The sequence below is a fragment of the Copadichromis virginalis genome, linkage group LG9 (assembly GCF_057382275.1).
Source record: "Copadichromis virginalis isolate Kocher_CV1m ecotype Utaka linkage group LG9, C_Virginalis_male_GT1.1, whole genome shotgun sequence".
Classification (NCBI taxonomy): domain Eukaryota; kingdom Metazoa; phylum Chordata; class Actinopteri; order Cichliformes; family Cichlidae; genus Copadichromis; species Copadichromis virginalis.
The window spans coordinates 21,466,025-21,493,313 of record NC_140626.1 but is presented as its reverse complement, the minus strand read 5'-3'; the positions used below and the strand labels follow the sequence as shown (position 1 = coordinate 21,493,313).

The window sequence follows — 27,289 nt, the reverse complement described above, 5'->3', positions numbered from 1 at the left end:
GCCGACAGGGAACAAGTCTCTCCCCGGGAGGTGGATCTCATTATGGGGATTTCAGCTGTCTGCGCAAACTCTAAAACAAGCTTAATGCATGCCTGTAAAGCAGGTGTAATACATTGGCTAATGTGCCCGCAGAGCCCGTGGCTAGCGCAACACAATCAGTGCATGGCGAGGAGGACAGGGAGGGAGGATGAGCGCAAGGCGGACTTCTTGTTTTTGCTACGAGCAGCAGCAAAGGTCATCACGTTTCTGATGCTTGTTTATGCAGAAATGACTTTGAGCAAAATGTAGAACTTCAAAATATCTGCCAGTTTAATTCTTCCCCATTCTTTGTTGGCTTAAAGTTGAGAAGATTGACTAGATTACAAGATCTATAGGTGGGCATCTGGGGAGAAAACAAATTGAATTTGAGTATGCATTTATTTTAGTTATCCACGTTCTTTAAGTTGGCAAATAATTTTCAAAAAAACAAAACAAACCATGCATGTGTTGCATCCACTCCATAACCAATATCTCTAAGCCTTTCATGTAGAGCTAACAAAGAGGCATCACATCTCCTGGCACGGACACGGTTTGTGTTGTTGAGATGTAATTGAAGCTGCAAGGGTCACATTTTCGGAATAGAAATTACAGTCTTGTCTTTGACTTGTGTGGCGTGAACTAGAGATGCATCCCAGAGCCCCTGTGTCCTTCACAAGCCTTTATTATTTATAACGCTCGCTCTTTGAGCAATGACCAGTACTAATGCATAACCTTCTGTCCTTCTGGCTGATTCGCTTCCTTTGAAACCAAAGATTGAGGCAGGAGAAGTGGGTGTATGGTGGATGAGGCAGGGGTGTGGGCGGGCGAAGGGGGAGAGCTAGTATAGGGCAGTGGAGATCCAGGCTATCGAGAAGTTATTATGTTTTTTTTCCTTTATATCTGAGGATGAGGAATAACACTGTGATGCTTCTTTCCTCCAGAACAGAGTTATGGACTTCAAAGCAATACTATTTCCTGACGTCCCTCCTTCCACTATTTGTCTGCTCCACCAGAATAATGTGCTGGGAGTGGTGGGCTGGGGTGGGGTGCCTTTTAGCTGTATGATTATTTGCTTGTTTCCACCTGTACCCACTCAGCTCTGTAAATATGGCCACAACAGGGCAATACAGTAAGAACTAATACTTTGGCCAGATAAACTCATTTCTAGATAAACTCCGTGTAGCTCAGGTTCAGTGGAGGTAAGATATACTTTTGTGCAGCCCGTATCACCTGATGTTATCCTGTGGTGATTGAGCCTGTGCTGCAGCGCTGCTGTGATCCATTGTTATTATACCTCTATGACAGAAGAAACGGGTGAGGAGTGGGGGAGGAGGAGAGGAGGCATTGAGGGGCAAGGGGTAGAAAGTGGGACATAGGCAGCATTAGCGCCAGATAGCCTGGGGGGCCGAGGCTGATGTGTCAGGCATGACATGTGGGTGTCTAGCCCCCCACACGTGCACACACAACTCATACACACCACGCTGGATTGGGCTCGCACCCCACCGGCTACTTCTATATGTCCTGCAGTTTACCAGATGCAGGTTTAAAAAAACAAAAGCCTCCTCTTAACCCGATCGTAGTGTGAAGATACAAGTTTGAAGCTCTTTAAGTGGGATGCATCAAAGTTTTTGTTATTTACTGCCCTCAGTTTACTTTAAAGTCAAAGACAAGGCTGCAGCTAAAAGTTGCTTCCAGTTGCTAATTTATTGGTGTAAAATCATCAGCAAATAGTAAAAAAGGAGTCATCACAGAAATTAAGGTTTAAATCTCTTGTTTTGTTCAACCAGTGACTTAAAATCCAGATTTATTCGTTTCACATGATAAAAAAAACAAAGAGAAGCTGAAATAGTTCGCAATAAACAGCTCAAGTCTCTATTTATTTATTGCAATTTTTTTGCTTTAAAATGTTTTTAGCTTTACTTTAAGAGCTGTAGGTTTACTATGTGGGTTTGTCTATAAAAACAAAGTAGAGTGGTATGATACTGAGTGCAAGGAAGGCCTTTTTTCATCACTGGCTTGCAGGCTGCAGGCGGGAGAATCCTATTTACAGCAAATATCATTTAAGTAATTTAAGAGGAGGAGCAATAGTGAAGCAGGCATCTCCTAAAAGGCTTACAGCTCTCTAAGACTAGTCTTCATCGCAGCGTCCCTCCTTTACTGATGGCCTTAAAAGGATGAAGAATAATTTAGATTGTTATTTGCCTCTTTCAACCCTGAGCTAATCAGGTTGACATTGCTTTGGGAATGAGGAGGACGCTCCATAACAGATGTGCTCATGTGCAAAGTGTCCCAAGTCCCCTGTGAGGATGCAACACAAAAGCCCTCTTTTCCCCTTCTTTTTCTTCTCCTCCTCCTCCTCCTCTTCCCTTCTCCTGCTTCCTCTCGTCATCACACCATCTCTCCTTCTTGACCTTTGAAATGGGCATTGCCTCTTCTCACCAATTTACCTCCCTCTGGTCCCTCTTGTGCTTGTGCCGCTTCCATCCCCACTCCAGCATCAAGGAAGAGACAGGTAAGAGCCGAAGCAGAGCACTCTCATGTCAGAGAGCCTTTTGGTGAAGACCTGTGGCCATGAGTGAGAGCGTAAGTGTTGGCGCACATGACCCTCGCTGCTTTAAGCATTGTTTACATGCATATTCCTCACCCGTTCATCACAAACTGCAGGCTTTCTTCTACAAACTGAAGTGCACTGTTTTCTGTTGTTTTCATACATAACCTGTCGCCTTCGTTTTTCATCCACTTCCTCTTTGTCTGTCCTTTGAGATCTTCCTCATCTGCTTCTGGCTTAAACATGGCCTCAGAACAAGTCGCAGAACTGCTGAGGTGTAAAATCCTTTCTGTTTGGCACCACCTCCGACGTAATTCCCTAACTCCATAATTCCACTTTGTGCCAGAATAACGAATGAGGTAGATTTTTTTTCTCCCCTGTAAGGTCTCCGCCCTTGCGCGATGAGGAATCAGGCTTTAATGCGGGAGGCCCGGAGAGATTGCCGTGGCCTCTTCTCCCTCTTGCCCCTCGCTGTGCTCTTAATTAAGGAAATGACAGCTCTCCTAGCGGCAGCAGTAGCCATAATGTAGCTAATAGTGTTACCGGCAGACACTCAAAAGTCAGTCCCTGGTGATTTTCTATCCCCAGAAACACTATTGACCTATCCCTTGCAGATTCTCCACCCCAGCCTCTAAACAGAGTATTACTTCCCTGCAGGTCCAGAGGGAGCCATCTGACTAAGAGCACCTGGAGTTATTGGCAGAAGATTATGCCCTGTGTTATTGTTGAGGGCTTTGGTGGGAGTAATGAAACACTGAGCTAAATCACTGGTGATTTTGGCTCTCTTGCATTCTACAAGGAGTTAAGTAAATCACTATAAAGCTCGCACTGCATATTACAGGCTGCTCTCTTCTATAAAGCACTGTGCCTTGGGTGTAACATTACTTTTTAGACTTTATTCCACGCTGCTTGAGATAGAAAAATGAAAGTGAAATGGTCTGTCTCTCTCGGCTCTCAGCGCAATGCCACATCAACTTTCCAAGTGGTATTAACAAAATCAATGGTCAAACAATCTGGGACAATTGGTTGTGTATTGATGGAATTAAACCTTGTGTATGATGTGGCTTGTTGTCTATTCGCGCTCATCCTTTACGCTCCGACAGCCCGCATATCCCCGTCCAACATAAATGCTCCAAGTCAGCAGCGCAACACACTTTTGATGATGAAAACCGTATTATAGTGTCGCGTGTTGTCGCAGCGCCGCAGCAGCTCCGCTCAGCAAACAATTAAGGACATAATTAACTTTTAATCTTCACTCTTTTTTTTTTTTTTTTTTTTTTTAAATGTGAAATTATTTTCCATGGATTAGATTTCAGTGGAAAAATGATTGACAACATCTTAATAGCAAACACACGCACTCAGCCAGACATTTTCAAAAGGACCATTATAAAAATGGGGGCCGGCTATTCATTCTGAAGAGCCTGAATCGTTACCGGGCCTCTCGTACATTTGACAACTTACATAATGCATTTCCACTAAAATAGCTTAAGTGTTAAAGCTTCTTTTATGGGCAAAAATTGATTCATAAATGCACTGAGGCGAAAGCTAACGTGAACAGCTTTCAATAACACCCACTTTATACAGACTGTCAATGTGTGAAGCGGTTGCATTAGACAAGGTGGCGTGCTGATTGCTTTATGAAATCCAGGCTAATTGTTTTGTGGTGCAGTCCTTGGGGCTCGCTGCATTAAGACAGGCCGAATGAAGTCAAATAAATATAGCTCTTTGCCCCCCCGCCACCCTCCCTCCCTCAGCACCCACGTAGCCCTGAGAGGCCTTCTGCCTTGTGTGGCATTGAAAGTCACTCTCCAGTGGCCACTTTGGTGATCAATGAGAGAGAATTTATATAGTGGTGGATATTGGCAATATTTCCATGGCATAACTCACCTCCAGCTGCACTCAGTGCTCTGTAAGAAACATAATTATTCCGCTTACATTTTTTTAAAAGAGCGAATTTGCTCTGATGTTCCCGTCATGTCACCGTCAGAAAGAGTTTGAATTTAATAAAGACTGCTTCGTGTAAGCAGTCAAGGCCACGAAGCCATGCATGTATGTACATTTGTGGGCTAAAGGGTGCTTTGTTCCTCCAGATGAAGCTGTATTTTAAAGGCACTTTGCGCAGTTACAACGGCAATTAAAGCTGCTTAGGAATTCATAAAGTAAAAAAGGAGATGTACCCTGAATGTCCTAGATAAATGTAAAGCTATGCTGAATGCACGACGCTTGTTCTTTCATCCGTTTGTCCTCTTCTTTCATCTCTCCTCACATCAATACATCCATTCATTCCATTTTATACATTGTGTGACCTGTGTATAATCACGGCATCAAAGGTGTTTCTTTTCAGTAAAGGTTTGATCGAGATATACTCTATTTTTCCTCTTCTGTATGCAGCATTAGTCTCCATCTGGAAATGCATTTAAGAATCATTCACGTTGGACAAGAAGATTTTTTAAATTTATTTATTTATTTATTTTAGGGAAAGAAAAGCCAAACGTGTACGTGAGATTTTAGTAATAAAGAAGAATTGAAGATTGACTCCCCGGGTATTTCTTCTGTCAGCTATTTAATTTAGTTAAAGAAATTACACAAATCCTTTGGGGGGAGATGTGCATGTGTATTTATTTATTATCGATTTCTTCCCCAGCGATAAACATGTTAACGTTACAGATATTTGCAAGGGGGATGAAGCTTTCTAAGTTATTGTGAAATGATGCAATGAAAGGCATCAACGAATCGTTATTCATTAAGTCTCCCGCACTGTTTATCAGATAGAATCTATTATTCACAACCAGTATCTTAACTACAGTCATCAGCCCCACTCTCTGGAGCTTATAGGTGATTTTATAAAGTGTTGTTCTTTCATTATTAGATGAATATCCTCATTTTGCTAATTGACTTTGTTATGATGGTAATTGGATAATTCACTGGCGGAGAAGTTGCTCAGTAGCACTACTGGGTGTGTTATTGTTATCACAGCGTGGCAGCTGCATTTAGAGAATTGCTTTGAGATGCTTGGAAAGTTTGAGTTGCAGTAAATGAAAATAAGACCGTTTCAAGTCTAGAGGAAGGAAAATTGCTTTCATTTGATAAGGTTCAAACTGAGAATTAACTGCTTGGAGACAATACGGCTAATGACATCCAGTGCAACAATTTATGGTCCTGTAATATTTATTCTCTGCTTTTCCAAATAAATAACAGCAGATTATGACGGCTTTTGTAGTATCTCTGCTTTTTATTGACTGTAATACAGCCACAAAGTATTTCCTGTATGTTCAGACTGATCTTAATTCCAGATACTGAGTGCACAGGGTGGGGCCGGGCACGGCATGATCTGTAATGGGTGAAATAATTGGTGAAAAGAGACTGGCTTGTCAAAAAAGCCACTGCGTCGCGAGGTTGATAAGCGAGAGGATGTGGACCTTTATCGGGAAGCAGGGCCAGCCAGCCAGAGGTAGAAACCAGCTAGAAAAGCAGGCTCCCCCTTGGGCTTTCACATCAACCATCAAATGCTTGAGGTTCATTTGTTGGGTCATGCCATTCACCAATTATTTGGATTTTATGCAAAGATGAAATGATTTTAGTTGGCGGAGGAGAGTTTTAAAATGTACTGCATAAATATACTTGACAGGCAATAAGATCTTGCTGGCAAGGCTATTGAATAGTACGTTTTGTATGAGGCTTTTATAAAAGTACTAGAAACCACTGCATGCCCAGTATATTTAACAAAAAACGAAAGGCCGTGAATAAAAAGACACAATGCATCAGGGATGTGTTCTTTATTTAAAAGCTGTGATATTCCATTGAAGAAAATCAATTTTTGGAGTGGAAATGTGATTAATTTTTTTTTTCAATTCATTGCCGACATTGTGCAGTTTAGCAAGGTTTTGTGGCCTTCAAAACCATTTCCACATGATTGGTTTGATTTCATCTACCATTATATTCAGGGGAAGACTTGTTTTATGAGGAATAAAGTGCATTTAAAGAGATGTGTTAACTTTTTGGGAGGCCTTTTGTATCTTACATTCAAAACATGGTCGGGTTTATTAAATTCCACATGACATGTAACCTCTTTTTGTGTACATCTGAAATAAGTAAGTCAGTTTTATTGTGCCTGTAAATTTACTTGGTAACTATGAGTAATAGAAGTATGAAAACCTTTCAATTTTAAAGCTCATCAAAAAAACAGGAACATTTTAGTCTATTGAGAGTCTACAAAAAAAAGTATTTTTCTTTCTTTCCACCACAGGTTGTCCAGTCCAGTAGCATTGCAACATATTCAACACATAGTTCAGCTTTCAGATGTTGGTTAAATTATGCAGACACACAGCTCTTAAGTCTGTTTAAGGATCAGCAGAATAGCAAGACTCATTCAGTTTTCTCATAACAAACAACAGCTGCTAGCAGGGCAATATCAGAATATCAGATTTTCTCTTGTAGCCAAAAGACTGCATGAAAACAACATTTTCCTCAGATGAGTCACCTTTAATGTTGTTTATTGTCTATTTGCTTTCATTTCTGCAAGTGATTCACACTCATAATACGAGTGTAGGGAGAGATATAACAGTGCATAAGAGCAATAATTATCATAACTGTATTGTTAACATCAAATCACCATTTAATTTTCTAATATCATGGTTATTGTCACTTCTGGTATAACACAAGCCCGCTGACTGATGCCTGTCCAGAGAAATATGACACATTTGTGGACAAATTGACAAAGTGTCTACGACCCTCAAAGTTAAACGGTCTCTTTTGGGGTGGAGATACAAGTTTTATATTGTCTAGCCAATAAAAAGAGGCAAAACTGGAAGTGACAGATTTTAAAATGTTTAGATTTTCTTTGGGAGAGGATTAGATGCTCAGGTTAAGTGTTTTGGAGACAAAGTTAGAGACAGAGGATTCATGGATGTAGGGAAGGAGTACATGCAGAGAGTTGATGTGACCGAAGGCGATGCTTGGGATATAGAGAGATGGAGGCAAAGGGAAAGGGAGCAGCCAAATGAAGAAGAAGATCCAATGAGATGTCAAGATGAAGAAAAATATCATTTTCACAGGAAACATGAAGCAGGTGGTCAATGTTTGGTTTGCGGGGCTCTAAATGACCTTCAAACCAGCCAGCTAGCAAAACCTGGTTGCTTTGGAAGCATGGTAGCTGTCTCTCATGGTACCATGGCTGCTGGCTCGGTCCAGGATTTGTTCAAAAAACAGCAGTTTACCCGCAACATCCTGAGTGCAAATGAAATATATAAAATCAAAAGTTTATTTATTCAAAAGATTATTCTTTAAGAAAAATATACTTCCATATACTTCCAGATTCCATATTTTTGGCATAAATATGTTTTTGAGTGTAGAAAAATAAAGTACTGCTTATACAAAGTAAATATTTTCTTCATGCTCAGCATATAATTGTAAGCACAAGACTGGATTTTATTATGAATTAGCCACAAAACTTAAAATGCATAGCGTTAGCGAGCACTTACACCTAAGTTCATCCAAAAAGAAAACATCAAACATAACATCAACATTATCTTTTTTTGTATTTCTCCACTGTGGACAATGTGAAATATTGCAGGAAGTGACACAGCCACAGTGCAACAAAGGGCAATTATTGCCACACGTCTTTATTGTTAAAAAAAAGACACCGTCTTTGACATAATGTGACATATTTGTGACTAAAAATAAGCAGCTGTCAGTTCACGGTGAAGCTTTTTCAGGCCTTTATTTAGAAAAATCAGACTTGAAAAGAAGTGAGCCATTTCGCCTCATTGAGATAGGGTGGGTACAGTTGTTCAGATCTAATGAGAAACCTAAGCAGACATCAGTTTTGAATCAAATATTGCTGAACCCTAACTGATGCATGATAGCATGAGGCATCTAGTTTGTCCCAAAAGTGTCTGCTTCAACTCAAAAAGATGAGCAGAAAAAAATAATATGAATACAGAAATCTCTCAGGTGAAATCCACAGAGCTGATTTAACTTTGGCAGAGAAAGGAAGTTCTCACATACACTCCAACCCGTAAGTTGCAAAATAAGAAAATTCATGACATGGTTTTCATGACCTGTAGACTAATTTATAAGACACTTTTAATTTTAAAAAATCATGTATTAATTATCTGCACACATGGTACTCAGAGGAAGCGCGCACATTTTCCATAGTTTTTAGAAACTACTAAACTAAACTTTGTAAAAAGAGACAAAAAAAAATGTCCTTTACATACAAATCAATCAGAGCTGAAAAGGAAAGGACAGGATGTCACGCTGATGACATTTTTTTCTTCAAATTATTATACGATGTAAAAAAGAAAAAGAAAAATCCTCTAAGAAACCATCACTTGATAAAGATGTCTCCAAATAGAACTCGGAAATACCTCGAATAAGAGCTTGAAGGTCAATCAGAGGCAGCTTTGTTCACTCAGGTTAAGGTTAATATAATAAAACGTGCCATCAATAAGATTAATCTATGAGTAGAAATCTACTGTATTGACAGGAAGACTGTAAGAAAGTGAGGGACCTTGTTTGTAATAGTTTTGCAAGATTACATTTCTGCAGCGCTACACGTTCACTTTAACCAACTTATTCAAAACACATTAATCCTCTGAACCATGAAACTGCTTCTTTTCAACTCTCATATTTGAAGTCTTCTCATGAAAATCAATAGAAGGTTACTGTGTGTGTTGGGCCTTGTTTATCAGGTGTTTGTCAGCTTCTTTGATGTTGTTTTTAAGATCGTGTAATTGTAAAATCCGCACTTCTTGCTGCACTTTATCCTGATTTTTACTGCAGAGTCTTTCGTTTGTTTTTTTTTCTTTTTAAATCGCCAGAGTCGGATAGTAAATATTTAGGATCATTTAAGATTTTTCAAGAAGTGCCCTTAAGTCTTTGTGTCAATATTAAGGCATCACATGATCTCCATATCATCAGGGTCAAAGGGTGAGGGTCAAATCAGCCTTTTGGACCTTTTAGAGCAGTCCACACTCAGAGGACTGCTGGGAGATTCTCTCAGATAGGGATTGCTTTGATAACCAATCATCGGTGCCCTTTATTTTCCCTGCAGCCATCAGCAAGCTTATTATCATGTCCCTGTCTGCTCCGCTCCACTCTGCCCTCATAGCAAACAGGTCTAATTGTGTCTCATGGCTGCAGGCCCAGAGCAGGGGGGGTGGTGGTGGGTTTAGATGAGTGATACTCAGTGATGTAAATGGCTGAATAATGTGGCCCCTGCATTTGTGGTGGAGCTCTATCTCTCAGCGGTAATCTAGGCCATCGGGGACCCGCCAGTATGCATCATCCCCCATCAATGAGCCTCTCCGCTGGTTGGTAATTTATTCAGTGCTACAGCGGTTATTGATAAAGCACTTAAATACAAATTCCACCCCCCCTCTTTCCCCAGCTGCCCTCTTCTGTTCTGTACGAGACTCTATGTTGTAACATCGCAGTGCACCGTGTGCTGTGCATTTATCTACTTATCCAGCCTGCCTCTATCTCAGGTGGATTTCATTTTTGTTTGTTTGTTTTGTTCCCTTTTTCTTTGGACTCTGCTACATGGCTCTCTCTGCCTGTTGCTCTTTCAGGAGCTCGTGACGGATCGGTTCAATCTGACGCCAGCAGCAGTCCCTCCGAGCAGAGTCAGCTGGGCCAGACTCACCCAGCATACCCAATGGGTCCACAGGTGAGTGAGAAGATACACAAAAATCTGAACACAGGCTTGATGAAAACCTTTATTATCTTAAAAGTTAAAGACATTTACACAGTGCAAGCTGGGATACTCAGCTAAAAAAGTTGGATTTCTCATAAAGCTGACAGACTGTAGGTAAGATTTAATTAAAGGAAAACTAATAAGATATTAGACAAATAAAAGTAAAGGCATTTGCACTTTTCTGGCATTTGGTGAAGTAGTATCAGGAAATACGCTGACAAAAATAAAGGTAAACGAGGCTCTTCAAATGCACAAAGAACATATAACCCCCCCCCCCCCCCCCCCCGAGAACCTTCCTTCAAATGTTAATTGTTCTTGAAATCATCCAGTTTAATTAAATAATCCAGACACAATGCCTTAAAAAAATAGAGATCTTTAGTTATTGTTTGCTAAGAATTAAACGCTCAAATGTCTCCCCCATCTTGACTGTTTCATTAGTTTTCACTGACTGACTGCACTTTAATTAAATATTATAAAGAATTAGGCATGAAGCATATGTATGGTACCTTAGATAACTTACAGAAGTACAGAAAAAAAACTCCCCATTTCTTCTAGTTAGATGCTGAAGGCTTTATTTTTGCTGTATTTACAACTGCGGTGCCAAATTTCCAACCAGTTCTATACATTTCCACTCATTTTTTTTTTTTGCCACTGGTGCTGATGATGTCAGAGGCTGTAGGAGGAGCTGCTGCAAGAAATTCATCAACAGTTTGAAAGATGAAGCCTAAAACTTCTGCTACATAATGCTGTGTATTGTTCAGTTCTCAAGCCTGTTCTCAAAAGGAACCATCTCAGTGGATAAGAGATAACTCTACGTCCTTGACAGCTTTAATTAGACTCAGAGTCTCTAAAAATGATCCTTTTTTAAATTAATTGATCTATTTTCTTTGTATTTTTAGTAAGCGGGACAATTTCCGTGGCCAATAATGTCTTTCTATCTATTTTATAAGGCACGCTTTTATTTTCTTAAGTATACCAACTTTCATCAGAGTCACGGGTCTTCTAGTTATGTGTACTCGGATTACACACCCAGATTGAGATTGAGTCTTAGGCTACGTTCACACTGCAGGTCTTAATGCTCAATTCCGATTTTTTGATCAAATCCGATTTTTTTGTCTGCTCGTTCACACTACAAATAAAATGCGACAGCAAACGCGCTCCAGTGTGAACGCTCAAAGCGGCCCGCATGCGCAAAAGAAGATGTCACACACAACGCGCTCTGTTTAGACCCAGAGCAAACTATATTGTTTGATAGATGGCCCTTAATATAAAGACTTTGGACTTTACGTTTCCCAATTTTTGCTTTAAGTTATTTTGTTATCTACATAATAATGTAGATAACCTAATAATTATCCTTATTGCTGTTTTAGAGAGGAGCGGTGCTTCAAAGGATAGTTGCAGATTTCTGTAAGAGTCTGCAGATTATGCAGTACAAATAAAATGTTCACGTTTCTCCAACGTTGTCTTCCCAACAGTTTCACTGACATCTACACGGGATGGCCAGGAAGCGTTCGCGATGTCTTCTCAGGCGCTTCTCCAGCGCTGATAATTGACGTCTGTCTTGTATCAGTGACGTAAAAGACGGATTTAATGCGACTTGACCGTTCACACAGCAGTCGCTTTCTGAAACATCGGATATGTATCGGATTCAGTACCACATACAAAAGTGACCCAGATCGGATTTGAAAATATCGAATTTGTGCCGTTCACACTGTCATAGCATGATCGGATATGGGTCGCATAGGGTCAAAAAAATCGGATTTGATGCACTTTCGCCTGCAGTGTGAACGTAGCCTTATTATCTCAGTGCATGTGATGACTGAAACACGCCTGAGCTGAATCCTCTGAATTCTTTTCAGCAAAATTGTGAAATTGTGAAGTATTTAATCAGCACACATCATCTTCAAATGTTATTGAGTTGTGGCACTAATGAGCTGACAATACAGGGCCTGTCAAAACAACGTTGGGAGCAAAGAGCCTGAGCCTGCAGCCTTGTTAATAGCTCAATCAGGCATTGTCCTATTTGATTGGATTTATTGGCCTGGTGGCTCTGCGATGTTTAATGAACATCTATCTCATTAGCGTTGCTCAATGTCACCGCTCAACACACATGCACACTCGCAGAGTGTCAGGTTTCCTCCACCAGCTTTAATAAGGCCATTCTCCCTGCACTCAGTGTTAGTCAATGACAGTCAGTCCTCATCAGGAGAGACAAAAGAGGAAACATGAGACGTTGGGAGAGCAATTCAGGTCTGTTGGGAAGGTTTGCAGGGTGAGGAATCTCGAGTGAAAGACTCAGTCTGCGTAAGTGGCGATAAAAAATGTCCTTAATTAAAAGCGCTGTTCTGATAACATACCCTCCCTGGTCAAATCTGCTGTTTTACTATTAGATAAGAAATAAACAGAAGAATAAACAGGGGAAAGAAAGCTTCTCAAGCAGGCAGCAGTTACAGTCTGAGCCTCAGCAGGCGGCTCTCAACAGTCACCATCTAATATATTAATGCTGTCAGTACAGTCTCTGTGAAGCTAACACTTTTCAGAAACAAAGGCGCTCCGCATGCCATACCCAATTCTCTTGTTCCAGGATCAATATGTTTTGATAGATTCTCGCTCCAGAGCCGGATATTGTTCGAACAACCATTATCCGATGGTAGTTTACCCAACATGAATCTACCTTCCTTCTGTTTCCCACTCGCAGTTAGGATGACAAAAGTCTGCTATCTGGGTGATTATGGGCAATTTCTCAGTGCCAGAGCTGCCAAGCAGATAGAAGGGCCTATTCTCCCCTGATGGGCAGAGAGGCTGGGTACCACATCGAGTCCTGAGTGGGGCTGCTTCCCCTTCCAGAGCCGAACACACACACCCGGTCCGTGCGCCTGTGCGGCCCCTGGGAGACCACTTCTCAACACTCAGCTGTCAGGTCTGCCAAGCACTGTACAGCAGCTTTCCAGCAGCACCTATGGAGAAGACGAGTGAGAGGATCAGGTGAAAAGGCAGAGGGTGAACTGCCTGTAAAATCCGGATAAGCGACGCAGGGGATTCGCTCGCTGCGTGGCTGCAAAGCTGAGCTAATTATGTTCTCGCTAACTTCTTTCTCATCTCAGATTTTGACACGCACATATGCAGCCCTCGCACGGCAGATGAAGATCATAATCAGGCTTAAACTGGCGCAACAAACAGCCTAAACACCCAGAGCTCACTCGTGCTTTAAAGAATCTCCACAGTGCTTTCTCTTCAGCGCTGCCTCTGTGCCTAACAGCTGTCTGCTTCTCCAGAGCTGCCAGTAATGATAAATAAATCAGGGCTACATCTGATAATTGCAGAATTGTCTTTTAATGTTATTCCCTTCCATGTGAGGCTGTCTTTACTGTCAAGCCTGGCAATCTCATTTTGTTTGATTCAGAGATGAAATGTTCAAAGAGCGTCTTTGATTATGCGCCGCTTCGATTTGAGATTAAATTGAGTTAAAAAACTGAGATTAAACACGTGTCACTTGCAGCTAACAAACGCGTCGCCTTTGTTAGTGTCCTTTGAGGATTCTTTGAGCTCCCGAATTATTAATTCATTTTTTAAAGTTAATGGCAAATGTCATTTCGAATGCTGTCAGAAGCGTCAGTTTGTCATATGCTATGCACTGTTGCTGCGTATCAAAGCAAATGTTGAGAAAGAGGAATCCTTTACAGCGTGCGTGTGAAAACTCCTGCCAGCAGCGTTCACCTCTACAAGCTTTTCTCTTTTTTTTTATCCTTTTAACGGCTCAGAAACACAAACTGGTGTTCATTTGTCTCTTAGTGCGGATATTTTAGCCATGCTTTTTGGCTTTAAACCAACGTGACCTTGTACCTCTTAAACTGCGATCACATGTACGTCGGAGTGGGAGCGGGCGTTATGCACCACACAAGGTTATCACAGTGACACGCCTGTCACCTATGAGCACCAGGCTCGAGAGCAGGGTGGGCCCGCTTCACACCAGTCAGCTCGTTCTGCATCCTGTGCAAGCTGCAGACACACCATGCAAAACACAAGCAGATAGCTGACAATTGGAGTTAAAGCTTTGTGAACTTAAAGTCGCACCACAGCGCGCCCAGACTCACCTACTAATGTCCAAAGCAGCCTGCTTTGTTGGGGACACAACACAAAGTGACAACGCGCTTTTATTATTTGACTCCCAAACAACTCAAATTCCACGTTTAAATGTTCTCAGTCCAATTTTAATCAATGATTAATGACAATAAATGCAAATTAATGTGTAATTTTGTGTGTATTCGTAGAGCCATGGCACAAACCTTCCTACTTTGGGCTCAAAACTCTCAACGATAAATGTGTAGGTGCATTTTTCCCAGCCCCACTTCCTCGGAAAATACACGAAGAGAGCTTCAAGTGTGCAAAATATCTCAGAGCGATACTTGTGATAACTTATCTTTTCTTCTATGGGTATGACTGCAGCGATTCCACTTTAACTAATATGAATGAATGGATACATGAAGAGACGAGAGTGATGTGTTATAGCACTCATCAAAAGGGCAAAGTACTGCTACGTTATAAAAAAAAAAAGACTGTGTATTTCAAGCACATTATTCCGTGGTACCAGGGATTTGTTCAGTGGGATGAAACATGAATCACTGCATTTCTGTGAAAGGAAAAAAATCACAGCTCTTTCACAAAGATGGGGTTTGATTTCTGTCAGTACCAACAGCAGTGTGTTTTGACTGTCAGTCTGTGACACAGCAGAGCAGCACAGCTTTCAGCTGCAAAACAGCTGCATTCATCAGAACACACTGATTGGTTATGAAGTCAAGAAACATCTGCTGCACTTGTCTCCATTAAGCATGTCAGGATTTTAAAATAGCCCGTATGTTCAGCACTTAATATGCAGAGTCTTTATTTTCTGGGAAATAGGTGCAGTAATATATTGAAACACCTTCAAATATACATGGAAAAGTCGCATATAAGGTAAAAACAGAGTCAAGCTTAAAACTGCATATTTGGTGTGACCAACACAGTCTGAACTCTCTTAGGCAGCTGTTATTGTAATTTCTAAATAGGCTTCAAAGCTCTACTTGGGATTTTAGCTCCAGTTTGTTCTCTGTAAAGATCCCACGCTGCTTCAATAACCTTAAAGTCCGAGCTCTGGGGAGGACGGTCCATGACTCTTTGGGGTCATTGTCGTGCTGAAAAACAAATTTGTTGCCAATCAGATGCTTTCCAGATAGTACTGGATAGTATATCAAAATGAGATGATACTTTTCATTGTTCATAATTCTATCGGTTTAGACAAGATCTCCAACACCACCGCAGCCTCAAACCATGACAGAGCCTCCACCATGTTTTACAGATAGCTATAGACACTCTGTGCTTTTCTCCTGACATCCTTTCATTGATTTCAAAGGATGACATGATGACATGGAAGTCTGACACCTTGAAAGCGAAATCTAAAGAAACAAGGGCCTCAAGATTTTAGCACAGTTCTGTGTCTTAACAATACGTTTAACCATATCACACTAAATGTTTTACTGTTTGCTTTATGAAATCATTTTTGGCATTAGTGTCTTCTAAAGTGGGTCTAAATAAAAAACTATAGCTTAAAGTTGCAACTTTAATCAAAATACTGATGTAAATTTATAATATTCATGCAGACTTTGATTGGTGTGTGTGTGTGTGTGTGTGTGTGTCGGTGTGGGTGTGTGTGTGTAAAATCTGAAATAACTGCAAGTAATAAGATCATAAACACAATTTATTTCGCACAAACATAGAAATATATCGAATGATGTATTAAACCTTACTTTTATAACATTTTAAAGAAAAGCATCCGCGATTATCTGACCTATGATGTTATGCGTGTGTGTGTGTGTGTTTTTATGTGTGCCCTCTTCAGTCTCTCCTGGTGGCGCAGCAACTGGCTAACGCGGTAGGTGGCGTGATGTCCGGGGCGGCGCCAGGCCTGAACCAGCCCATCCTCATTCCTTTCAACGCAGGCGGGCACCTGGGCGGGCAGCAGGGCCTGGTGCTCTCCCTGCCCACCGCCAACATCCAGAGCCTGGTGGCTGCTGCTGCTGCGGGGGGCATCATGACGCTCCCCCTCCAGAACCTGCAAGGTGAGAAAAAGGGAGCTGTAGACAAGAAGCTGCAGAAAAATGACCCAGCTACTCTCAGGAATTGTTATTGCCTCGTATTCGTGTAGAGCAGACGATTCGGGAATTATTAGTAATACATAAAACAAGTAAGAGTTTTGTGCGCATTCATTTTAAGCCACTGAACAATGTTTTTTCCCCAACAAAATGCTTTAGAGGTCTCGGCCAGGTAAGAGTCCTTGAGGGGTTTAGATCCCAAAAAGCAGCTATCCTCGACTTGCCCAGAGGAACCAACCATATTAATTACAGGTCAGCGTTTTGCAGTGCAGCACAGAAGCACTTTATGCCTCTTTCCTGTGCATAAGAGTGCACTGTACTTCACTTTTTTATCTCTTTTCCACCTCATCTGTCCATCCACATGGCTGTACTTATCCTTGCCTTTTAAACTTTAATGCCCAAGTGTTCTCTTTTGATCATAGTTGTAAATGGTTTTCATTTTAATGTTTAAAACATTGTCTCTTTTATACCATTAGATTGAGGGATGGATGGGGAAACCGTCAGCCATAAATCTTAGATGAGAGAGCCGCACTAATGTAAAAAGATGCCAGGCTACATGTAAAGCAGTGTGTTTTTAGGAGGGAGATTACAATAATGCCAGTGCAGCACAAAGTGCAGGGAAGTCTCCCTTCATGTGGGGGAAATGGATGGACAGATGCCCTGAGTGAGGAAATGTGGAGGTAGAGGCCTAATGGACACAAACATGCATAAATAACAGCAGCCATCGCTGTGGGCAGAGCTTTTAATAAACCCGCATCTATCCAGCGAGCCCTTCAATGTATCCGTCAGTAGTGGACGATAATGGGCCCAGCAGGCCCGTCTGACTCACACTTCAACACATCTTCCTCGTGGTGCGTGAGGGACAACCCAGAGGCTTCAGCGATCCGATGAACTGATCGACAAACACATTGTCAGGGTGTCAGAACACCAAAACAAACACCTCTCAGTCATCCATATTGTCCACTGCCAAACAAACCAACAAAGAATCTGAGTCCAATGTCCTGATAAAATTCTACAGCCATCAGAGACACAAAGAGAGAGACAGAGGGGAAAAAAACTGTTGTGGAGAAATGCCTCTGTGGCAGATCTTTTTTTAAGCGTGCAGACTGACAGACTGCCTGTTCGCACGTCCTCTTATCTGAAGGGGATTCATTGAAGGGACCTCCGTGGAGAGAAAGTGACACAAGTCACGAGTGAAGCTAAATGTCTTGACTGTGTCCGGGCCCCTCTAGCCACACTGCGCTCCTCCACTCTCCCCTGTCTGAGTTCATCACAGCTCCGCTGAATGAGGCCTGCTGGCACAGCACCTCTGTCAGACAACTGCAGCTCTGGCCTCTGCCCCCGTGTCCCCCTCGCTCCCCCTCCCAGACCCTCCAGGCCTGATTAATCACACATATAATACGATGCCGCACTGTCGCCAGGGAGCAGTCAGCTCATTTCACGACTTTGGGAGCGAGTGTAGTTTACAGCGTTCACACTGCTCGCTAATTAGTGTCAGATCAGACAGAAGACAACAGTGAGGCACAGTAATGAGACTCTGGGAGGAGCCCAGCCAATGGCTGTATTTAAATGTAATGAGGCAGCTAATGACCAACTAATAAGGCTGTTTGTCTTGTGGAGTGGGCGGTGTAGGACAGAGGATATTAGATACATTAAATCTCTGTACATTGTCAGGATGTCATGTTTCACTAGCTATATTAGATGAAATGAGGGATTTCAGTGCATGCACTTTTTGCATTTTTATATTAACCTTTAATGAGGGAAATGAAGTAAAAAGAGAAACAGTAACCGCAGCGTTTTTGATCAGGCTAATCAAAGCTGGCTCTGTGAGAATAAATGTTGACAGAAGGGAACCGACTGGACTTGTACTAGCTTTAGGAGGGCAGCTCTCTCAGACTGTGATGAATAACTATCACTGTAATGGGGTTGTGCTATAAAGTAAATAAAACTGAGCAGCATCTTGTGGCAGACTCAGTAAACACAAGCACCAGTGTAACTGGTTATTTGTCAGAATGATTTATGCCTGCAAACATGCAGTAAAAACAAATCCCCAATGAAACTAAACAAGGGAGAAAGTTATCTTTTGTGACAGAGTGCACACAATTCTAGCTGACTTCACAGAGGCAAAAACTAGGTTGGGTCATGCTAGAGGTCTGTAAATATGACGGCTGATAGGAATAAAAATAAAAGAAAATCATACATGATTTTCACAATTTCAGATCTAAGTATGCACGACTGATGCAGACATCTGCAGATTTCTGGTCTTGAATATGACGCTACCTTTCTGCTGCATTTTTAATAGGCCTTTACTTCATAACAAGCAAAGCATGATTACCATACTTGTAAAACTAGTTGTTTCAAAGCTCTATACATGTAATGCTCATTGGGAGGAAGCAGAACAAAGTCTCATCTGTCTACTCCTCTCCTCTACGACTCACTCAAAGGTAATGCAAGAAGCTAGTTTACCGGAGCGCTTTCATATTAATAAGCATATCCCATCTTATTTGCTCTCAGCAGAAAGCCAGGGAGCACATCACATCAGAGAGCCGAGTTCTAATGCTGAGGTGAGAGCATTGTTCCTCTGTACTCGTCCGCAGGAAACACAAAACAGCACTCAAGCTTCCTGATAAAGGTCGGCATCCCACTCACCTGCAGTAATGAGACCCCGTGTCAGTGCCAATCAAAGGCATGTCTGCCGTTTTGATGAAAACGCTCAGCGGTGTCGTTCGCAGGTTGTGGGTTTTGCTGTGATACAAATTAGGGAAATCACTCTGCTCATTACACCACCAAAGGGTGGGCTCCTGGGGGGGAAGAGCCAAATGTTTCCACACTAGTTAGACATGTCAGATTGCATCTCTTCTGCCTCAGCTGACTGCTGCTCCTTTAAGAGGTTAGCTCACCGGGCCAGGCCGCTGACTACCTCTGCCTCCTCTGTCCTCTGTGGGAATGCCTCCGTGTCCCTTTAGCCATTACATTAGCAGAGCCGGAGAGTTTCAGATATTCTTTTTGGGCTTGTTACAAACACAGCAGCCGTTCATTGTGCGGCTGCTTTTCTCTTGTGTATGTTTCAAATCATTTTGGGGGGTAGAAGAGAAAAGAAACGAGCCGCTGCTGTTTGTGGGCACATTCAGCCAGTAGAAGAGTGCATTAGGAAGCGCCACGCGCAAGCGGTTCACACTTCCTCACCCGCATCTGCCATCTTAACACAATAGAGGCTAAACCCATCCCTTCTCCCTTATCACTGTTTAATTTGAAGTGTTCTCGAGCAGTATGTATTCCACGTCGTCCTTTAATGATTTAACTTTGCTGTGGTTGTAAGATGACTCGCAGGGGAGAGAGCCGCATTAAATAAATAACAGTGATAAAATGTAGACCTCATACATTTCAAAGCTAATGCAACTAGCGGTGCAATAGGAGCAGCTGCACACAGTCCTGGAGCGGTAATTTGATTGATTTGTTGTGACAGCAGCCAAATAATTGAGAGTGAGAGGTGCTGCTGGAGATGAAGCGCAGGCAGAGGCAGGTTCGCCAGCCAGTCCCAGCAGATATGGCACCCGAGTTCTCATCTCTGCCATTGATATCTGCCAGTGGTTTATTGTTTGTCTTCAATAAGAAGCTCCGAAACGTGCCGGGTTAGTGCCTTCGTGACAGTTTGGCGACAGAAAGGAGAAAAGAGGGGGAAAAATCGCCAATCAGAACAAACAGCAGAGCATTCAGAGGGTTAGGATCAACCACACGGGTTTGATGCACATATAAACACACACACTCGCTCTCTCCCATGAGGCTCATTTATACTCTGATGTCTGTTTTCAAGCTGAGATGTAAGTAAATTTCACCTCCTGCTGCTTCACTTGTTGCAGCCATGCTAATCATTTGTTCTGTATTCAAGTTACATATTTTCCATAATTGCTTAAAAAAACAACGATCCTCTGTGTTTCTTGAATATACAGTATGATTTTTTTTTTATGTATGCATCCCCAGACATTTCTGTGTTTTGTGTCTGGTAAGAAACCGTTGTTTTGTGTGTGTGTGTGTGTGTATATGTGTGTGTGTCTGTTAACCTTCTGGCTCTTGGCTCGTTTTTTGTTTCTATGGATGGTGGCGGTGTCACTCTGGTTCAGCCATGCCACAGGACAGCACGCTGCCAGAGCCCGAAATAGAAAGAAAGGAAAGAAAAAAGGGGGAGGCTTGGAGAGGAGGGGAGAGGGGAGGGGATGAGTCTTTATGGCGGTGTGGAGGAGGACAATAATATTGTTAATCAGATGTGGCTGTGTCTGCTCCTCCACAGCAAACCCTGACATCTGCCCTCACTGGTAAACACTGAGGGAGGCTCTTTGCAAAACCACCTGCCATAAACACACAGTCTACAAGGCGGTCGCTCACCATCGCACAGTGTCCGTCTGCGCTGTGTGTGCAGGCAGTGTGATGCATTCATTTTAATGGATTTTACTCAGGGTGGCAATAAAGCAGCGTGGATTAGGAGAGGATCGTTTTCCGAATTAGGAGGCGGAATTTCTAGATGGCAAATTCTGAAATTAGCTTCCAGTTATGTGAATAATCAAAAACACGTGGAGCAATCCGGCTATACGCTATTCCCCGAGCTCCGGAGCTAAAAGAGATTACCCTCTAGCTGCTGTAATTAAGTGTCTAAATGTGAAACAGCCACACTGCTGGCTTCATTTAGCCAAATTAACCGTTTTTGAATAAAATCTCAATTATCTAATCCTAACACGCTCAATGAAATCATCTTACACCATGATAGCTGTGCATGTTGATTAATATTCTAAACAATTATGCACAATCAATAGAGTTCATCTGTTTTAATCGTTCCCGTCGAGTGGACCAGTTAAATGAGGGAATATTGAATGGGGTATAAATTACAATACATTGTTTTCGTGGCATTTCAGCACTTGTAAAGTCTTTCCAGTAAATGCCTTGACCACTCGGCCCCAGAGTTGTTTTGTGGAAATTACATCTCACTTTTAGCCTCCCTCCTCTGACCACACCGCTTCCGAAAGATTTGCTAAAGGTCTGCCATATTGCTGAGGCGCAATTCAGGAGCTTTCAGCAACAATCTGTAGTCAAGCATTTTAAATGAAAATTGATTTGTGATTTACATGGTCAGTGAGGGGAAAATGAACTTATGAAATGTTGTAAATGAAATATTAGACAAGGTGCAGTGGGAGAGAGCAGACAGAGATGGTAATCTTGTGGAACTGGAAGTCCTGCCTGGCAGAACTGGGTGACATTTTACATTTATCTGTGTTCTGCATGAGTTGTAATGTTAATGGTAATTTTATGGGACTGAACTGGAATGAAAATGGTGTTATCACCGATTGCTTCAAATGTGGAATTGTGTAAAGCAGCACAGCGGCATCTTTTATTTCCCATTCCCCAATAATGTGAGTTATTGCGTGATGTGTCCTCTGAGGTTGAACTTGTGTGTTCAGCCTGTTTTTTATCAGTCAGGGTGCCTTATATCACATACCTGTGCCACCGGATGAAGCGTGCACGCTGCTGTGTTTTGATATTAGTAGAAAGGGCACAAATGTTTCTCCCAGACTTATTCAGCAGGTCTATTCTGCTTTTTCTTAATGATTTCCAAAGGTATTTGTGTTGTCACTGTTATGTTTTATACCTATCTGCATAATTGACTCACAGTAAGTACATATGTACATAACATTATAATATAAAGTAAAATGTTATCAAAACAGATCTATAATGGACTTAATAATACTAGCAAATCAATGTAGCATTACGCGCTGATCAATACTCCTTACACTGGGCCCAGACGTTTTAATTTTGTTCAATAACTTGTGCAGTGAACGTTTCCTGTTCCCGCTCTGACCGTGTACAACATGTATGGATTTTCATAGAGCTCGCTCTTTCGTGTTTGAAAGAGAAAAGAAGCAAAAAACCTGAGAGAAGAACAAACAAAGTGATCCTGCAGCAGCGGCGGCGGCAGTAGAGGAGCTGTGGGAGTCTGGATCACACAGAGGTCACTTTTAAACACAGCTCTCCGGTTCCCCGCGTGTGAAACCAAAGAGTCCGTGGTGACATTTGTCAGCAGATGGTGTGGAACCAAACCCCTCACCAGCTAAAAGCTATCTGTGGTTACTAATTGCTGACCAGGGCCTAATTACCTTAATTAATGGCTGAGGTATCTTGGGGCCAGATTTGTGGGGGCTTTTATCAGTATCAATGCAGCTTAAAAGGTCCCGCAGGAGGCCTGAGGAGTGCGCAAGTCCCGCGGGTGCTATTCCTGGACTAACTGCAGACACATCACAGATGGATCCCGTGGCATCAGTACAGGACGGCATGTTTGGAGAGAGGTATCTGATACTTACAGATCATAAGAAAGACTCACTAAGTACATGTGAGGGTATAGAGGGGAGGGGAAAAAAAGGCTTTTCTTGCATTTTTTTTCTCTTTTTCCTCTGGACATTTTTTCCTACTCTTGTCTGTCATACACAAGGCTGTTTCCTGAATTACACTGCCGTAATTCACAATGACAAAGTAGACTTAGCACCTTTTGCCACAGACCGTGGGGGGTTTTGTTCAGTGAGCTCTCACTGTGAAATTAGCCCTGGTACTTTCATTTTCCAGCTGCAGTGAAATGGTTAAAAGACACAGATCAGCCAGTATGGAAATAGAACTGATTCAACAAAATCTGCTGCTGCTGCTTCCCATTGCTTTGCTCTTCACCCATCCAGGAAAAAAAGAAGAAGGAAAAAAAAAAGGAAAACCCTCCCCTCTTTTCTCTCCAGCCACCCCCCTCTCTTTTTCTCCTTACTATCCCCTCCGCCTCTCCCTTCCCCCAACCCCGTCAGGCACCTTGTCCGCATCCGAAGAAGGCTTGTAAGTTTCGGGTGCATACATTTCTTTTGATGATATATTGTCCTGGTGCGGAATTTCATTTACTGCCGCTGCCCTTTGCTGAACCTGTTGCTAGTCAGTGAGCACGATAAGCGTATAAGTAGCATGCTACTTCATTCATCATACATCGTTCTGGGCTCTCAAATATCTCATATGCGATTCAGGAAGAAACTACTAAACCGGCACAAAGGATCCCACCAGGATCAGCTGTGGTTCCATTAAATGCTGTGTGCAAAAATAAAGCACACTGGGCCGCTTGTTATCGTTGCATCTACAAAACATTAGCCTTCATTTTGCGGTGTACACATTGTTTATGTAGCAAGGAAAAGACAAAAAAAGGGGGGGGGGGTGTATCTCAAGTGCTCAGTGCTCATGTAGTACATAATTCCATTCACATTGCATTTTGAATGCATGCATTTTGAAATCTGTTTTTTCCCTCAGTCATAGTGGCTGCTCTGTGTTGTATTAAACAGCATTAATAATCACAAGAGGCTCAGTGTCACTCAGAAGTCTCCACATCACTAAGGCAGACAGTGTTGTGCTGCTGGGCATGTTGTGCTGTGTGAAAGTGCTTACACGCTCCCTCAGACAACCAAAGGGAATAATTAAAGACAGAAGATGGAGGCAGAAGAATGGAAAGCAAATCCCATTGTTTGGGGTTATTTCATCCCACTGAATTTCTTTTTCTCACTTTCTTTTCGCTCTCTTCTCACATTCCTCCCCAAATGCACTGTGGGTATGCGGCACGTTATCAAAAGCATATGTAAGCGAAGCAGCGCAGAACAAAAGCCCTGTGATGTCCTCCTCATACCCACATTGTCTTTTGATTATTCTACAATCATTTTTATATCTGTGTAAGTTGGGAAGGAAGGGAAGGCTTAATAACCCCGTAATATACAATACTGTAGCTGCTCAGAAGTCACAATGCAAGATGTGCTCGAGACGATTTGGAAACAATCCTGCTTAGTCCTCTTTTTAATCTAATGGAGTAATTCTTCAACCCCTCAGTATTCAAGTTGTTACCAAAATAATCCACAATGAAATTCAAATTTAAGGTGAACTAGACTATTAGGGCGACTCTACTCCACTCCATTTCTGGAGCAGTAAATGCAGCCCCTCAATCTCTCTCAGCTTTTACTGTCAGTCAGAGAGCACTCAGTCATCTCCGTGCATCAGGCCCGCAATATTGATTTTTCCACCCACTGAAACAGCCGCATGAACATAAATTTTACATGAGGCTTTTACTCGCGGCCTCCGCTTTGGTCTGACGACACATGATGGGACCATGAACACGCTGTAATAACCCGGTCTGTCCTGCCAGGCAGACAGGCTCTTTTCAGGAAGGGGGAGCGCGGGTGGGGGGGGCTCAACACCTTCTGGACTTTGAAGGACAAAAGCAGGAGACCCCATACTGGGTTTCACTGCATTACATACCGTTTATGTGGAGTGTGTTTGAATGGAGCCTGAAAATATCTCAGAATGTGAAGGTTTGGTCATAAATGAAGCCGTTGTAGTTGCTTTAGACAAAATAAAGTATTTCTTTTATTTATTCAAAGAGATTTTAATGAGACAGCTATAAAAAATGTTTGAAACCAGGATTAGTGCAGAAAGTTTGCCACTTAATTTAAGAAACTTTCAAGCAAAGCGAGATAAACTAATTAGTCGCTTTGGTTTAATCTTTAAAAACCCTCACCTGTAAGATCACTGCACAAAAATGAAAAAATAAAAATCTTAAGGATTGAAATCAGAGGGAAAATAAACTCGGTCTCTCTCTTTTTGCTTGGGACCTCCTGGAACTTTATCGGGACCCCCCCCCCTCCCCAGAGGTTCCCGGACCACACTTTGGAAATCAATAAGAAAGCGTAAGCAACACCAAAAGGGCAACATTATCGAGCACACGGGGATTTTCTTGTATGTGTAACAACTCCATGGAGAGGATTTGATTCTTTGAAATGCTTCCCCCAGAGTGAGAATCCTGCAACACTGCTTGATATTGCCTTGCATCACAAAGTGAAAGCATTATCTCTGGATCCCTACAAGCGATGTGGTTTACTCTCCAAAATCCTGTAACTGCGACTCCGCTCAAATCTTAACTACCTATATTTTTTTTCTCTCTCTTTCTTTTTTGTAGTCGCTGAGTTCCTCCTGCAGCTGAAATGCTGATATTGACTGCTGTGGCTCTCTGAGTAATGTTTTTATTCAGTAGTTCTCCAGCTCCTTTAACGTTTCATTTTCCACGTGTTCATTCCAGCCATTGCCAACGCAGGTATCTATTCTCCATCCCCTTAACGTGATTACCAGCTGTATGCACTCGCCGGTGAAGGAATGTAACACAAATATGTTGCAAGCTGTAAAAAAAAGAAGCTCTGAGTGAGAACGTGTGTTTGTTTTTCTAAGCCTTTTTCTTTCTAACTCTAGCTAAACTTTTATTTCAGGGATTTAGGCACAAATATGAGATACTTCACTTGATTATTTGCATTTTTTTGCCAAAATACCAAACTAGATTGTTGCGTTTCATGGCCTTTAAGACTAAATGGGCCACTCGATGATTCGTAATTTCTTTACTCAAGGAAAGAGACGTTATTAATGCCAGCTGGTTGCTGCATGGAAAAATCGTAGTGTTTTCTGAAAGAAAAACCTTCACTTTAGCAGCAACATGTACAAACGCACTGAACAACTTTGACAAGCAGTTTGCAGCAAATAGATCAAACTAAATAGAAGCAAGCCTGAACAGGTGGGTCTAAAGTTTATTATTAAAGGTATCAACGGTGTCCACCGGGATCCGCAAACTCAAAAGCACCATCACCTTTGTCTTTAAGTTGGATCTAAGTACAGCCAACAAGTATTGATCAGCAGACATTAGAGATGTAGACAACAACAATGAATTAATATATAAAACTTTAATTAGCATTGTTATCATAGTTTCCACTGTATGAGGTGTAAACTATGAAGTATTAAGTATTTCATACTTTTACTTTTTAATACAGAGCTAGTATTGAAGTATTTTCAGTATTGCTGCCTTTATTTGACAGTCTAAATCAAGGGTATCAAACATAAAGTCCAGGGGCCAGAACTGGCCTTCCTAAGACTCTAATTCGGCCCACTGGATGTGCTTTAGAACAAGTGAAGGAAGGTACTGAATGAATTTTTGAAGTTTTAACTGTATTTTCATAAGTTTTACAGCTTTTCCCACCAATAAAGACCTTCCCAATGGTCGTTCATACTAAACCAAAGCAATTAAATGATTGATAAATAATTCAATGACATAAAAATTCATTTTCACTATTTACTATATACATTTCATATTTTTACAATGAGACTACAGTGGGAAAAAGAAATAGGAGGTTTTATGGCTAATGAACTCTTCCTGTAATTTTACATGTGGATTTCTAACTATTTAAGTCCAAAGAGTCATGCTGGCAGATTTCTTTCTTTACTACAGCAGCATTTCTTGATCATGTAGAAAAACGGAGACACACTGCTGAAAGTGCACTGCTAAACTAAACGTTTACCTAAACATCTATACACAAAGGGGAGTTTAGCTGGTTCGGCACATTTAAGATCAGAGTTTATGGGTGTATGTGGCCCACGGTTTAAACACTGACACTCCTGGTCTAAGTGTTTCTACCAAAACTGAACCAGATATGCTGCAAACCACACACGGGCAAAATACAGCCTGCGGGCCATCTCAGTCCAGCCTGCAGTGTCTTAAAAAACTGATTAAAACCAACCATTGTGTTAATAAATTTTAAGGTGAATGATTGTAATGAGTCTGTGCTACTTATTAAAAAAGGAAGCAATGATCCTCAGAAATGATCCATTATTCCTTTATTCATAAATAGTAAATGTAAGTCTAATTTCTACTTGATTCAGCGATGCAGGTCTGTATATTAAAGCTCAAGTCAGAGTAAAACAGTTGACGCAATATTTATAATGTATCGTGTTTCATGCAAGCAGTGGTCCATTGTCAGAAAATTAGATAGATGTAGGTGAATTTAAATGTTAGTATGATAGTCATGATAA

General features: G+C 41.7%; 1 protein-coding gene across 3 annotated transcripts in view; it reads left to right on the top strand.

Moving 5' to 3' along the window:
• The window catches only part of pou6f2 (POU class 6 homeobox 2), a 79,301-nt gene that overhangs the window by 13,393 nt on the left and 38,619 nt on the right, over positions 1-27,289 (top strand). For all 3 annotated transcript variants that reach the window (XM_085468174.1, XM_085468175.1, XM_085468176.1), the window contains exons 4-5: positions 10,138-10,235; positions 16,138-16,357. In XM_085468174.1, the coding sequence (XP_085324300.1) occupies positions 10,138-10,235; positions 16,138-16,357 (318 nt within the window). The remainder of the gene's footprint in view (positions 1-10,137; positions 10,236-16,137; positions 16,358-27,289) is intronic.